This window comes from Lampris incognitus, chromosome 1, assembly GCF_029633865.1.
Source record: "Lampris incognitus isolate fLamInc1 chromosome 1, fLamInc1.hap2, whole genome shotgun sequence".
NCBI lineage: Eukaryota > Metazoa > Chordata > Actinopteri > Lampriformes > Lampridae > Lampris > Lampris incognitus.
The window spans coordinates 113279440-113294416 of record NC_079211.1 but is presented as its reverse complement, the minus strand read 5'-3'; the positions used below and the strand labels follow the sequence as shown (position 1 = coordinate 113294416).

Sequence of the window (14977 nt, the reverse complement as noted above, 5' to 3'; positions counted from 1 at the left end):
AGACCGGAATCAGTCAGCTCAGTGGAGTGGGCAGATTCAAATGTCTGGACACAGGGAAGAGTATTGTTTCCCCATTTGTGTGAAAGAGATGTGTTTGTTGTTATGAAGAAGTTCTCCAAGTAGGAAAATACTCCTTGAATGCCAGGCAAGAAAAATGTGGTTGTTTCATAGCGGGTTAGATCACGATTGTGCCAGATTGGGGTTATTTTACAAAATGAGATTATTTTTTTCCTTGAGGATTTGGTGGGTTTTTATCCAGGCTTTGATTGTAGATGATGTGCGTGGATATTTAAAACTGTTCAAATTCCTCTTCCCAGGTACCTCCTACTCAGGCTATGAGGCGGCGGTGTACTCTGCAGCCTCCACCTACTACCAACAGCAGCAGCAGCAGCAGCAGAAGCAGGCAGTGGCAGCTGTTGCTGCCACAGCAGCTTGGACAGGGAGCACGTTTACAAAGAAACCACCCTTCCAAAACAAGCAGCTCAGGCCCAAGCAGCCCCCCAAACCCCCTCAAATCCATTACTGTGACGTCTGCAAGATCAGCTGCGCGGGCCCTCAGGTGAGCGGTGTTGTAGTGCGTTGTGCATGCTAAAATCATGTTCTCCCACTTGAAATAAGTTAGTGTGGTTCTTGATGATTCCTTCTAATCTGGAATAAAAAACGAAAACCATCTAGAAGTTTTGTAGGGGGAAAAAGCACTAAAAATGTACTTTTGAACCCAGCAAAACCCTTTTAGGTACTGACAACAGTGCAGGTCAGAGAAAGAGAAGGATTTGTTTTCGATTGCCAAGCCTGAAGATTCTTTTTTGAGGAACATGTTTTTAAAATCTGCAAACTTAACTGGACAAGCATTTGCTGCGTGTAAGTTAAGGAACCAGCTGGTGAATTTGTGTCTATGAGTAATCTTCATCTACAAGTAACTGACATTTACTTAAAGGATAGGTTAACTTCAGAACATAGACCTGAAATAAGCGTTGTCAGCCATCATTCAGAGCCGAACAGACAACAGCTTCAGTGAGAGCATCTGTGTTGTTAAACTTACCGCTTTGGTGGATCTTCTTGCCGGGTTTCAACACAATCCAATGCAATTGTTTAAGCCAGACATGGGCAACCATGTGCCGTGGAGTCCCTTACAAGTTTTCCTTTTAACCAATCATTACACAAGGAGCCTCATATATAAAACTTTGTGCAGATTCTGTGCTAAAAAGTTGTGTCCTCACAAAACCAGAAAACTGCATACGTTCAAATATAGTTAGACTTATAAAACCTAGCGTACCCCATTTCCCTTTTGTCAGTCCCGACTCAACTTGAACTTTTGCACTCATCCTCGAGCCTCCAGCTAAGTGTTTCCCAAGAAGGCACGGCACTACACCGGGGCTAGGGGGTGCAATAGCCCCGTCACAGATCTGTGTGGCTCCAGTTAAGTGTTTCCCAAGCTGTTTTTCTGGGGACTCACTTTTTAAAAATGACAAACCATCACGACCCAATTCACAGTAGGCCTTATCTGTACATGGTGAGAAGAGTGAATGTGTTCATAAATTAGTGTTCCTGACCGTCTTTACTGCCGTTTCCACATCACCTCATATTATCTTGAAAAGATAGACCAGCCGTTTTGAAGAAATATACATTTGATAAATCACAGTTTTGTTTTATGCATGTGTTACTGAAAACACACGGTGCTTTGTAAAAGTATTCAACCCCCTGGACAGTCGGGACGCTCATTTTGAGCTTTTTTCCTGACCGGTAACCGACGCTCATTAACCAATCATTAACCATTTTTTTTTGTATGATTACGTTTAAGCAGTAGGGTCAGACTGGGGGATATTTGTAGGGTGGGCTATTAAGTTTCATGCGGGGGGCTTTTCAGTTGACCTCATCTCACTATCATTTCTACTATTATGTTGAATGAATGAGAGAGAGCCCAGGAAAGAGACACAGATGTACACACTGGAACACGCATGCAAAAAATGCACTACATGAACTACAATACAAATCTGTTGCAGCAAATTAGACATGTTCCGTGTTTTTTATTACTGCAGAGTGCAGTAAACAAGCCTACACTTTACAAGACAATTTCTTTCTATTCGGTTTTCAATTTTTGTGCCTGTGCTTGCCCAATAATGAAACACATAGTCCCACCCACAACGCATAATGAAACACATGGTCCCACCCACAATGCATGATGAAACACTTAGTCCCACCCACAACGCCAGCGCAGATGAGGAGAGAAGAATTCTGCGAGTATTCTCTTCAAAATGTTTTAACTAGCTGTAATGTAAATACTAATGTTTTGAAACGTTAAATAGGCTGAATACAGGTACTTAATTTCTGTCCTCTGAATACGTAATGCTGTTACTTGTGTTCAGTTACAACTCCACCCTGCACGTGGTTGCATATGTCTGGTGTAAGCCTCCAAAAACCGTATCTCTTTTTTTGAAAACTGGAAGCTAAAGGTAAAATCACACTTGTCTTGATGTATTCACAATGTTTTGAATAGGATCCAAGTAATTTGGAACACACACACACACACACACACACACACACACACACACACACACACACACACGCACCCCACCAGTACTGTATTAAGGGACATGACACGGCGTCAACACGGTATTTGTCTGTATAATTCTGAATGATAAGGGGCGTCTGGGTGGCGTGGCGGTCTATTCCGTTGCTTACCAACACAGGGATCGCCTGTTCGAATGCCCGTGTTACCTCCAGCTTGGTCTGGCGTCCCTGCAACACAGTTGGCCGTGTCTGCGGGTGGGAAGTCGGCTGTGGGTATGTGTCTTGGTCGCTGCACTAGCGCCTCCTCTGGTCAGTTGGGGCGCCTGTTCGGCTGGGAGGGGGAACTGGGGGGAATAGCGTGATCCTCCCACACGCTACGTCCCCCTGGTGAAACTCCTCACTGTCAGGTGAAAAGAAGCGGCTGGTGACTCCACATGTATCGGAGGAGGCATGTGGTAGTCTGCAGCTCTCCCCAGATCAGCAGAGGGGGTGGAGCAGAAACCGGGATGGCTTGGAAGAGTGGGGTAATTGGCCAAGTACAATTGGGGAGAAAATGGGGAAGAATCCCCCCCCCCCCCAAAAAAAAATTCTGAATGATAACTGACAGTGCTTTTAAACAGTGTAATTTTAAAACACAAAAGTTTACCAGTCCTTAAATGTGACTCAATTTTACTCAACGCTGTGTATTCCCTTTTATTTTCAACACCCAAAGACATACAAGGAGCACCTGGAGGGGCAGAAACACAAGAAGAAGGAAGCGGCCCTGAAGGTTTCTCAAAGTACTACCAGTAGTACCTGTAGTAGTGGAGGCAGCAGTTTGGCCCGAGGCGCTCAGAACCAGCTCCGCTGTGAGCTTTGTGACGTATCCTGCACTGGAGCCGATGCTTACGCTGCGCACATCCGGGGGGCGAAGCACCAGAAGGTAAAGGGACCCTAAATATTTTACTTTTGGCACTGCCCCAAAATTGGGTTGATATACATTGAGGGGAGCATATTAATATTTATGTTGTTTCATCTTGTATCAAAGCCGTAAACACAGATCCATGATGGACACAGTGGATAACTTTTTCATGGACTAAAGACTTGATCAGTGTTACATTGTATTATTTTTCTTTTGTAGTTACACCATAGTCCTTTGTAATGGCTGGTAATCCCTTAACTACCTACCTGTGTTTGTTCAAGGATAGATGTACAGTATAAAACCATCCATCCATCCATTATCTGAACTGCTTATCCTGCTCTCAGGGTCACGGGGATGCTGGAGCCTATCCCAGCAGTCATTGGATGGCAGGCGGGGAGACGCCCTGGACAGGCCGCCAGGCCATCACAGGACCCACACACATGCGCACACACACACACACACACACACACACACACACACACACACACATACCTAGGGACAACTTAGTACGGCCGATTCACCTGACCTACATGTCTTTGGACTGTGGGAGGGAACTCACGGGAAGAACATGCAAACTCCACACAGAGGACGACCCAGAATGACCCACCAAGGTCGGACAACCCTGGGGCTCGAACCCAGGACCTTCTTGCTGTGAGCCGACTGCGCTAACCACTGCGCCACAGTGCTGCCAGTATAAAACCAGTCAATTGCAAACAGTATGCTTACAGCTTGCGGCACGGTGGCACAGTGGTTAGTGCAATTGCCTCACAGCAAGAAGGTCCCGGGTTCGAGCCTTGGGGTAGTCCAACCTATGGGGGGTCGTCCTCTGTGTGGAGTTTGCATGCTCTCCCCGTGTCTGCGTGGGTTTCATCTGGGTGCTCCGCTTTCCTCCCACAGTCCAAAGACATGTAGGTCAGGTGAATCGGCCATACTAAATTGTCCCTAGGTGTGAATTTGTGTGTGGTATGTGTCAGCCCTGTGATGGACTGGTGGCCTGTCCAGGGTGTCTCCCCGCCTGCCGCCCAATTATTGAAGGGATAGGCTCCAGCATCCCCGTGACCCTGAGAGCAGGATAAGCTGTTCGGATAATGGATCGATGGATGGATGGATGCATGCTTACAGCTTTTTTTTTTCCTTCTCCCATTTTCTGCCCATATAGGTTGTAAAACTTCATACCAAACTTGGTAAGCCAATCCCCTCCACAGAGCCCAGTGTGGTGACCCAGACAGCTTCCTCAACAACAGCTGCCCCCAGCAAGACTCCCGGCTCAACCCTTGCCAATTCCAGCACCACCTCTTCTTTGTCCGTGGCCCCTTCCTCCTCCTCCAGCACTTCCCCTGCCACTTCCAACTCCCCTTACCTGAAGCCAGTTAATATAGTCAGCAGTGGTGCTGGGAACACGAGCAAAAACCCAGCAGCCGGCAGCGTCTCCTCAACCAGTTTTACATCAGCCATGAAGAAGGTCAACAACCCCAAAATCAACTTTGTCGGTTAGTAGACGTCTGTTTAGTATTTAGTGGGCAGTGCTTGGCATCGTGAAAGTTGGTAATGGTTTGATCACATAAACCCCAAAAATGTGAGTGTTGCAAAGAAAAAAATTGCAACCATTTTTTTTTAAACCTGCCCTTTTTTGGGGGGATTGTAGAAAATCCTCTGCAGAGACCTTTTTGGGTACATCTCTTTATGTGAAATGCTGCATGTTAACCTGAAGCTGAACCTCTGCTGGCATCTCCTCATGAAAAGCCAACTGGTCAGGCTACAACTGTTTCAGAAGTCAAGAGAGTGAATTCTACTTCTTCCATGTTTGTTTTTCTGTGCTGCTGTGAAAAGCTAGATATTAGCTGGGAGTAGGAAGTAATAGCTGATATTAGCTGGAAGTAATTTGTTCTGTATTTTTTTAGATTCATATAGATTTATAGTGGCTTATTCTACTGTCCTGAGTACATAGAGTGTAAAAACATTGTAATGTCATCATGTATGTATATACTGAAGACTTTGATTACTAGAGGTTTTGCTTGGCCCCACGAAACAATGCAATATATGAAGCAAAGCGATGTAGTAAAAACAGAATTTAAAAATAGATATGCCAACTTTAACGTTGCTTCCCTTTCAAAACAATATATTTTAAGATAGTTATACACACTGGGTGTTATACTACAAACCCCAATTCCAATGAAGTTGGGACGTTGTGTAAAACGTGAATAAAAACAATACAATGATTTGCAAATCCTTTTCGACCTATATTCAATTGAATACACTACAAAGACAAGATATTTAATGTCAAACTGATAAATTTTATTGTTTTTTGCAAATATTCACTCATTTTGAATTTGATGCCTGCAACACGTTCCAAAGAAGCTGGGACAGGGGCAACAAAAGACTGGGAAAGTTGAGGAATGCTCAAACAACACCTGATTGGAACATTCCAAAGGTGAACAGGTTAATTGGAAACAGGTGAGTGTCATGATTGGGTATAAAAGGAGTGTCCCCGAAACGCTCAGTCGTTCACAAGCAAGGATGGGGCGAGGTTCACCACTTTGTGAACAACAGCATGAGCAAATAGTCCAACAGTTTAAGAACAATGTTTCTCAACGTACAATTGCAACGTACAATTTAGGGATTTCATCATCTACAGTCCATAATATCATCAAAAGATTCAGAGAATCCGGAGAAATCTCTGCACGTAAGCCGCAAGACCGAAAACCAACATTGGATGCCTGTGACCTTCAATCCCTCAGGCGGCACTGCATTAAAAACTGACATCAATCTGTAAAGGATATTACCGTGTGGGCTCAGGAACACTTCAGAAAACCATTGTCAGTTAACACAGTTCGTCGCTACATTTACAAGTGCAAGTTAAAACTCTACCATGCAAAGTGAAGGCCATATATCAACAACACCCAGAAACGCCGCCGGCTTCTCTGGGCCCGAGCTCATCTGAGATGGACTGACGCAAAGTGGAAAAGTGTGCTTTGGTCTGATGAGTCCACATTTCAAATTGTTTTTGGAAATCATGAATTTCGTGTCCTCCGGGCTAAAGAGGAAAAGGACCATCCAGATTGTTATTAGCGCAAAGTTCAAAAGCCAGCATCTGTGATGGTATGGGGGTGTGTTAGTGCCCATGGCATCATGGGTAACTTGCACATCTGTGAAGGCACCATTAATGCTGAAAGGTACATACAGGTTTTGGAGCAACATATGCTGCCATCCAAGCGACATCTTTTTCAGGGACGTCCCTGCTTATTTCAGCAAGACAATGCCAGGCCACATTCTGCACGTGTTACAACAGCGTGGCTTCGTAGTAAAAGAGTGCGGGCCAGGTACTAGACTGGCCTGCCTGCAGTCCAGACCTGTCTCCCATTGAAAATGTGTGGTGCATTATGAAGCGCAAAATACGACAACGGAGACCCCGGACTGTTGAGCAACTGAAGTCGTATATCAAGCAAGAATGGGAAATAATTCCACCTACAAAGCTTCAACAATTAGTGTCCTCAGTTCCCAAATGCTTATTGAGTGTTGTTGAAAGGAAAGGTGATGTAACACAGTGGTGAACATGCCCCTGTCCCAGCTTCTTTGGAACGTGTTGCAGGCATTAAATTCAAAATGAGTGAATATTTGCAAAAAAAACAATAAAGTTTATCAGTTTGAACATTAAATATCTTGTCTTTGTAGTGTATTCAATTGAATATAGGTCGAAAAGGATTTGCAAATCATTGTATTCTGTTTTTATTTACGTTTTACACAACATCCCAACTTCATTGGAATTGGGGTTTGTACATACTGGGCGGCACAGTGGCGCAGTGGTTAACGCGGTCGCCTCATAGCAAGAAGGTCCTGGGTTCGAGCCCCGGGGTAGTCTAACCTTGGGGGTCATCCCGGGTCGTCCTCTGTGTGGTATTTGCATGTTCTGCCCATGTCTACATGGGTTTCCTCCAGGTGCTCCGGTTTCCTCCCACAATCCAGAGACATGTAGGTCAGGTGAATCGGCCGTACTAAATTGTCCCTAGGTATGTGTGTGTGCTGGCCCTGTGTGATGGCCTGCTGGCCTGTCCAGGGTGTCTCCCTGCCTGCAGCCCAATTACTGCTGGGATAGACTCCAGCATCCCCGCGACCCTGAGAGCAGGATAAGCGGTTCGGATAAGGGATGGATGGATGTACACACACTATAAACTGACCTAAAATACTATTTAAGTATTCAAAGAAATATTTCTCAAATGTTCTATTGCGCAAGTAAGAAACAAGCCTGATATTAATTCACATTATGTTATCCTTCAAGACAAGGTATTACGTATTGTTCAGTGTTGCTCAGTCACAGTTCTCTTGGTTGTCATTAGCAGGGCGGCCTTTCAGTGTCTCCGCCTCCCGCGGTTTCCTCTGACAGGCGTCCCGGTTTGCGTGGAAGCCACTGAACCTTTTGCTTTGGCCTGTAGCCAGATGTGAGCTTTCCATCTGTCCTACCCCCGCCCCTGCTTGCTTCAACGGGACGTGGTGCAGGCAGGGAACCACGCTGTAACTTGGAACACCGTTCGACTAAGACCTCAGATCAGACGAGACGACCCGATGAACTTAAGTGTGTTTCTAGGCAAAGGAAAATAAACTGACCAGGATTCCCTCACTAGTGGTGAGCGAAGAGGGAGGAGTCCGGCGCCGGTGTCATACGAGATATGTAACAGCGTGAAATCTGGAACGGTTGAATCATGTGACCCATTTTCAGGTAGGTAAATAAATGTCACAGGTCTACGGGTGAAACAAAACACCTCTGAAATTAACATTTGACCCCTGAGCAACAGATGATACTAAGTGGTTTGGGTTCGTTTGTGAACAAGCATGCGAAATGCCTCCAAACATCAGTGCATTAGCAACACTGCTAACATGCTCTTAGGATATCAGCAAACATGGCGCAACCCCTTATTCAGGTCGCTGTGAAGTCTGTTTTTAGAACGCTGCTATGCCTACGCCTCGAAGTCCGCAGGTCGGAGTTGGTTTATGATTATGTAAATGCCTCCCAATAGCGGTGAATTAGCAACTGACAGTTTGGTGGCTGCGAACATGACAGTTTACGTTAGTAACTGTCGACACAGTTTGATCCGTTCCAGATTTCATGCTGTTACATATTTCTTACGACACCGGTATGGCGGTATAGGAAAAATTCATATCGTTCAAGGAATTTAAAACCGGTATACTGGACGAACTGGGATACCGCTCAGCACTAGTTGGAAGTAAACCAAAACATTGAAAGCCCCCCCCCCCTTTTCTCCCCAATTGCAGTTGGCCAATTACCCCACTCTTCCGAGCCATCCCGGTCGCTGCTCCACCCCCTCTGCCGATCCGGGGAGGGCTGCAGACTACCACATGCCTCCACCGATACATGTGGAGTCACCAGCCGCTTCTTTTCACCTGACAGTGAGGAGTTTTGCCAGGGGGACGTAGCGCGTGGGAGGATCACGCTATTCCCCCCCCCCAAACAGGCGCCCCATGCGACCAGAGGGGCTAGTGCAGCGACCAGGACACATACCCACATCCGGCTTCCCACCCGCAGACATGGCCAATTGTGTCTGAAGGGACGCCCGACCAAGCTGGAGGTAACACGGAGATTCGAACCAGCGATCCCCATGTTGGTAGGCAACGGAATAGACCGCTATGCCTGAAAGCTTTTTTTTAACAATGGTCTTGCGCTTGCCTTGAGAAAAAAAGCACACATTTCAACGGTTTCTTTTGTGGTTTTACTGAAGTCATACGGACCACTGTTTTAACCTGCTCTCTCGAGGAGACAGTAGGCTGATCGGTTTCATATCTACTGGTTTATAGAGTCACTGCTAACATTTGTGTATGCAATGATATTAATTACATTAATTAATCATTGCATTTATATAGCGCTTTTCTAGACACCCAAAGCGCTTCACATTGAAGGGGGTAGCTCACCTCAACCACCACCAATGTGTCCACCCACCTGGGTGATGCACGGCAGCCATTTTGCGCCAGAACGCTCACCACACATCAGCTTGAGGTGGAGAGGGAGGAAACATTGAGACATGGGAGGATGATTTGGTGGCCAGATGGAGAGATTCAGGTTGGGAATTTTGCCAGGACACTGGGGAACGCCTACTCTTTGTGATAAGTGTCATGGGATCTTTAATGACCACAGTGAGTCAGGACCTCGGTTTAACGTCTCATCCGAAGGACGGCATCTCCTACAGCAGTGTCCCCGTCACTGCACTGGCGCATTGGGATTTGATATTTGTCGATTTTATTAGAACCAGAGGGAAGACTGCCCCCTACTGGCCCACCAACACCACTTCCGGTAGCAATTCAGTTTTCCATGGGGGTTGCCCATCCAAGTACTAGCCAAGCCCACACCTGCTTAGCTTCTGTCATTCGACAGAGCCAGGGTTCACGTTGGTATGGCTGCCGGCATATTGACACTGTTTTGAATAGCAAATTAAATTGTAGGCATATTCCTTGAAATGTGTACATCTTAAAACACACTGAAGTGACTCATGAAGATGTTCACAATTGTTGACCATATCTAATAGACAATAACACATAGGAAGATGGAGTAAAAACTGATTATCTACCTTGGCTTGGAACAAGCAGACAATGAAGCGTTTTATTAGTGGTTACAAGGATTTGGAGTTGGCTGGGATTTTTTTTTTTCCCAGCTCCCATTTTGTCTTTAGTTGTGTACAAGTTGAAAGTATTTGGTAGATTTGAGGTCCCTCGTGGGCATAGCAGCTGTATCTGACAAAGATGACTAGCACACTGGCTTCCATCTGGCTTAGTGCCCCATTCTTATCTCTGAATTAGGTGGAAACAAATTGCAGACCACAGTTAAAGCAGACGAGACCAAGCCTGCACCACCGTTATTGATTTCTCAGGAGATGAAGAGTGATGTCTCAGATACCCTGTCTGCATCAGCCCTCAATTCGCTGCAGAGCGATGTCCAGCCCGTTGGCCATGACTATGTGGAGGAGGTATGCAGCTTGCTCTTAAAAGTGCTGTCGTAACCAACCCACACATTATGTGCTTTAGACAACATATATGTGGTTTTTTTAATCCAGGTTAATTTTATTTTCAGGTTCGCAATGATGAAGGTAAAGTAATTCGTTTCCACTGCAAACTATGTGAATGCAGTTTCAATGATCCAAATGCTAAAGAGATGCACCTGAAAGGACGGAGACATCGCCTGCAATACAAGGTTTTTTTGACTATTATTATTTTGTACTCTTCAAGTCTTGTCGTGATTTAAAGGTGGAAAACCTCGTTTCTTTTTCATGTAGTCAGTATTTAACCCTCTCACAAATTATACAGTGTTACGTGACCTTCGGCGTGGTTATGTTTGTCTTTTCAATGCAACTTATGTAATCTGATCACACCGACAATGCATTTAGGTTGCATCCTAGTGATGTGCTGACATTATGTGAATGTACCACTACTTTTGGCTGCTCCCGTTAGGGGTCGCCACAGCGGATCATCCGTTTCCATCTCTTCCTGTCCTCTGCATCTTCCTCTTGTCACACCAGCCACCTGCATGTCCTCCCCCACCACATACATAAACCTCCTCATTGGCCTTCATTTAGGACTGTTGTCAATCTGCACCTTCAAGCATGCAATCTGAATTTGGCTTTGACGGTTCTATTTCTTTGTTTGCAGAAAAAGGTAAACCCAGATCTGCAGGTGGAGGTGAAGCCTAGTATTCGGGCCAGGAAGATTCAGGAAGAGAAGATGAGGAAGCAGATGCAGAAGGAGGAGTACTGGAGGAGGAGAGAAGAGGAAGAGCGTTGGAGAATGGAAATGAGGTACAATTAAACTGCGATGCATTTGAAACAATGCTGCCACAATCTGCTGCATTTTGTATAGTTTTATTTTCGGTCACTGAGGCAGTCTTCGGCATCTAAAATTATTTTTCTCCACCTTCAGAGAATTGAAATGAGTCTGGGATCCGTGGGACCTTTTTTTTTTTTTTTACAATGTTGATAGACACACTCATTTGTGTTTGCTCAGCATTTTGTGTGTTGGTTTTCCTTTGAGGCTGGCTTATACATTTAACTAAATATAAAGATTCAACACTCCCCCACCACACTCTTAGGCAATCCCCTGGTCCACACTAGACATGCATCTCACAACAGAAATGCTGATTTTTTTTTTTTTATCAGTGCTGCTGTTAACCATGATTCCTTGTAGTTAAACACATCAAATGTTCCCTGCATGTATTACTGCAACATGTTGCATCCTTTTTAGGGCTGCCTCCTTAAAGCTGACACTTAGAATCATCACTTAGACCTTTTGGTCAAGTCAGATTCTTTAGGTGGGAGTACTACCACTGCTACACCTTCTTCATCTTCTTCCTTTGGCTGCTCCCGTTAGGGGTGGCCACAGCGGATCATCTGTTTCCATCTCTTCCTGTCCTCTGCATCTTCCTCTGTCACACCAGCCACCTGCATGTCCTCTCTCACCACATCCATAAACCTCTTCTTTGGCCTTCCTCTTCTCCTCTTACCTGGCAGCTCCATATTCAGCATCCTTCTCCCAATATACCCAGCATCTCTCCTCCACACAAGTCCAATCCATCTCAATCTTGCCTTTCTGGCTTTGTCTCCAAACCGTCCAACCTGAGCTTTCCCACTCGTTCCTAATCCTGTCCTTCGTCACTCCAAACAAAAATGTTAGCATCTTCAACTCTGCCACCTCCAGCACCGCCTCCTGTCTTTTTGTCAGTGCCACTGTCTCCAAATCATACAGCATAGCTGGTCTCACAACCATCTTGTAAACCTTCGCTTTAACTCTTGCTGGTACCCTTCTGTCACAAATCACTCCTGACACTCTTCTCCACCCACTCCACCCTGCCTGCACTCTCTTCTTTGCCTCTCTTCTGCACTCCCCATTACTGTGGACAGTTGACCCCAAGTATTAAAACTCATATGCTTTCGTCACCTCTACTCCTTGCATCCTCACCATTCCACTGTCCTCCCTCTCATTCATGCATATGTATTCCATCTTGCTCCTACTGACTTTCATTCCTCTTCTCTCCAGTGCATACCTCCACCTGTCCAGACTCTCCTCAACCTGCACCCTACTCTCACTACAGATCACAATGTCATCCGTAAACATCATAGTCCATTGAGACTTCTGCCTGATCTCGTCTTGTGAACGTGTCCATCACCATTGCAAACAAGAAAGGGCTCAGAGCCTTCTGAGCCTTCAGACGCGGCCAGTTGCGTCTGTAGGGATGCCCGACCAAGCTGGAGGTAACATGGGGATTCGAACTGGCACTCCCCGTGTTGGTAGGCAATGGACTAGACCGCTAAGCTACCTGGACGCCCTACTGTATTTAAACTTTAATTATTTAAGGCAGACTAAAAGCAGGCAACAAAACTTGTGTTTCAGGCGTTATGAGGAAGACATGTACTGGAGACGCATGGAGGAGGAGCACCACCACTGGGATGATCGACGCCGCATGCCTGATGGGGGCTACCCCCAGGGTCCCCCTGGTCCCCCCGGTCTGCTTGGAGTTCGGCCTGGAATGCCTGTTCCTCAGCCACAGGGACCTGTGGTAGGAATGCATATTTTATTAAAATTGTAACCCTTATTGGGAATTGTTGTGACCAAAGTTGTTGGTGTGGATGTAATTAAATTTATTCTTTTCAACTTCTAATTTCATATTTGTACATAAAGCTTAGTTTACGTCGGTATATGTGCCTTCATGTTTTCACATGAACTGATAGTTGTGAATTGAGTTAGGGACCTGGTGGACAAAGTATTTGTCAAAGTTCTCAATGTCACTTGGGACCATTTGCTTAGTTTCATATGTATAGTTATTACCCATATTTATTACTTTTGGAACGTCCTTCTTCTCTTGGTTTGTCAATTTTCCTCATCTTCTCATTATTATAGACATTAGTCTAGATATTGGATTAGGCTTGGCAGCCTGTCCTGGGTGTCTCCCCACCTGCCCCCCAATGACTGCTGGGATAGGCTCCAGCATCCCCATGACCCTGAGAGCTTGATAAGCGGTTTGGATAATGGATGGATGGATGGAATATTCTAGATATTTGGCACTTCTACCACTCAGATTTTGAACATTGGTATTTTACTCAGGACTAGTTTTTTTCTTGTGTTGAAGCTGATTCATGTGAGAAATGGCCATCCTAATACATGGGGTCTTGATTGATGTGTTTTTGGAACCTCCCCATTCTCTACTTGTCTTTCTGAATCAGAATTATAGTCAGGAATTTGTGATCACCTCGCTTGGAGCTTTTTGGAGCTTGTGATGTCAGAATCTGCAGGGTATCACCTTTTTGAATCTCATAACCTTGATCACCACCCAGCTGTCTTTATTAGCAAATTGGACCTGGGTAGTATTTTTTCCAGCACTGCTTCTTTAAGCTATTGCATCTTGCAGTTGACCAGGCCAGAAATAATGCCGTTTCCCCTGTGAACAGTTGTATGGTGGGCTGAGAACATGAAGTGTTGACAAAAAAATTATGCTTTTGGGGTGGATTTGACCATATTTGCAACCAGCTAAAAGGCTGCCATATGCCTTTACCCTCGTAGCCGATGCTCAGTCCAGACCCCTGCCTGAGGAGAAAGTGTTTGAGTATTTTTTGATGTAACATCCACACAAAAAACCTCCACCTGTCTTAGATAATTTGATGACTCCCCATACCATAAGCCATGAATAATGCTCATACTATCCATCCATCCATTATCCAAGCCGCTTATCCTAATTAGGGTCGCGGGATGCTGGAGCCTATCCCAGCAGTCATTGGGCGGCAGGGGGGGTGACACCCTGGACAGGCCGCCAAGCCATCACAGGGTACACACACATCACACATCTTTTTTAGTGAACATCCTTTTTAACAAAACAAAAACAAACAAACAAAAATTTAGGACCAATTCAGACTCACCAACACCTTGCAGGTAATCACAATGAGAGAAAAATATCCATTAATAAAAAGAATATCTATCAACCTGACATCCATCCACTCACATGCTTCAAATTAGTTGTGGTGAAATCTGACTTAACTTTTTTGTGGGGGATACAATGGGCAAGCCGCATCTTAAGCCGTGGTGACAGGTTTAGGATTTTGAATGATTGGAACGAAAGGAGCGCCCCCTTGTGACAGTTCAAAATAAATCAGGAAATCGTTATAGGATTGTACATTAGCAAACTAGACAGCTTTTTCAACTCACTCGTGAGGATATTCATGATTATCCCCATTTATGATTATCCTGAGAATGAAAATTCACCATGATCACCTTTGCGTGTCTTCTTTTTTTTCTTTTTTTTTTTTTCGCGATCCGCGATAAAATCCTATAGCATCTCATCCCTAATCGTGATTAGCTATGCTGTAGAATAGCTTATCATTCTTTTGCTCTTTATAGACTTGAGTTTGGAAAGTAGATGACATGAGCCAGGTCTTTGATAACCTTTGCTGGTTCTTTGGTAACTTACCCACTTGCATTTGCATTATTTACATTGATAACGTTGCATTATTAGGCGGCGTGGTGGCGCAGTGGTTAGTGCGGTTGCCTCATAGCAAGAAGATCTTGGGATTTGAGCCCCGG

General features: G+C 45.1%; 1 protein-coding gene across 2 annotated transcripts in view; it reads left to right on the top strand.

The window, feature by feature from the left end:
* The window catches only part of zfr (zinc finger RNA binding protein), a 68617-nt gene that overhangs the window by 30243 nt on the left and 23397 nt on the right, over nt 1–14977 (top strand). For both annotated transcript variants that reach the window (XM_056285713.1, XM_056285721.1), the window contains exons 6-12: nt 318–559; nt 3224–3433; nt 4572–4902; nt 10217–10383; nt 10488–10607; nt 11063–11208; nt 12797–12962. In XM_056285713.1, coding sequence (XP_056141688.1) covers nt 318–559; nt 3224–3433; nt 4572–4902; nt 10217–10383; nt 10488–10607; nt 11063–11208; nt 12797–12962 — 1382 coding nt within the window. The remainder of the gene's footprint in view (nt 1–317; nt 560–3223; nt 3434–4571; nt 4903–10216; nt 10384–10487; nt 10608–11062; nt 11209–12796; nt 12963–14977) is intronic.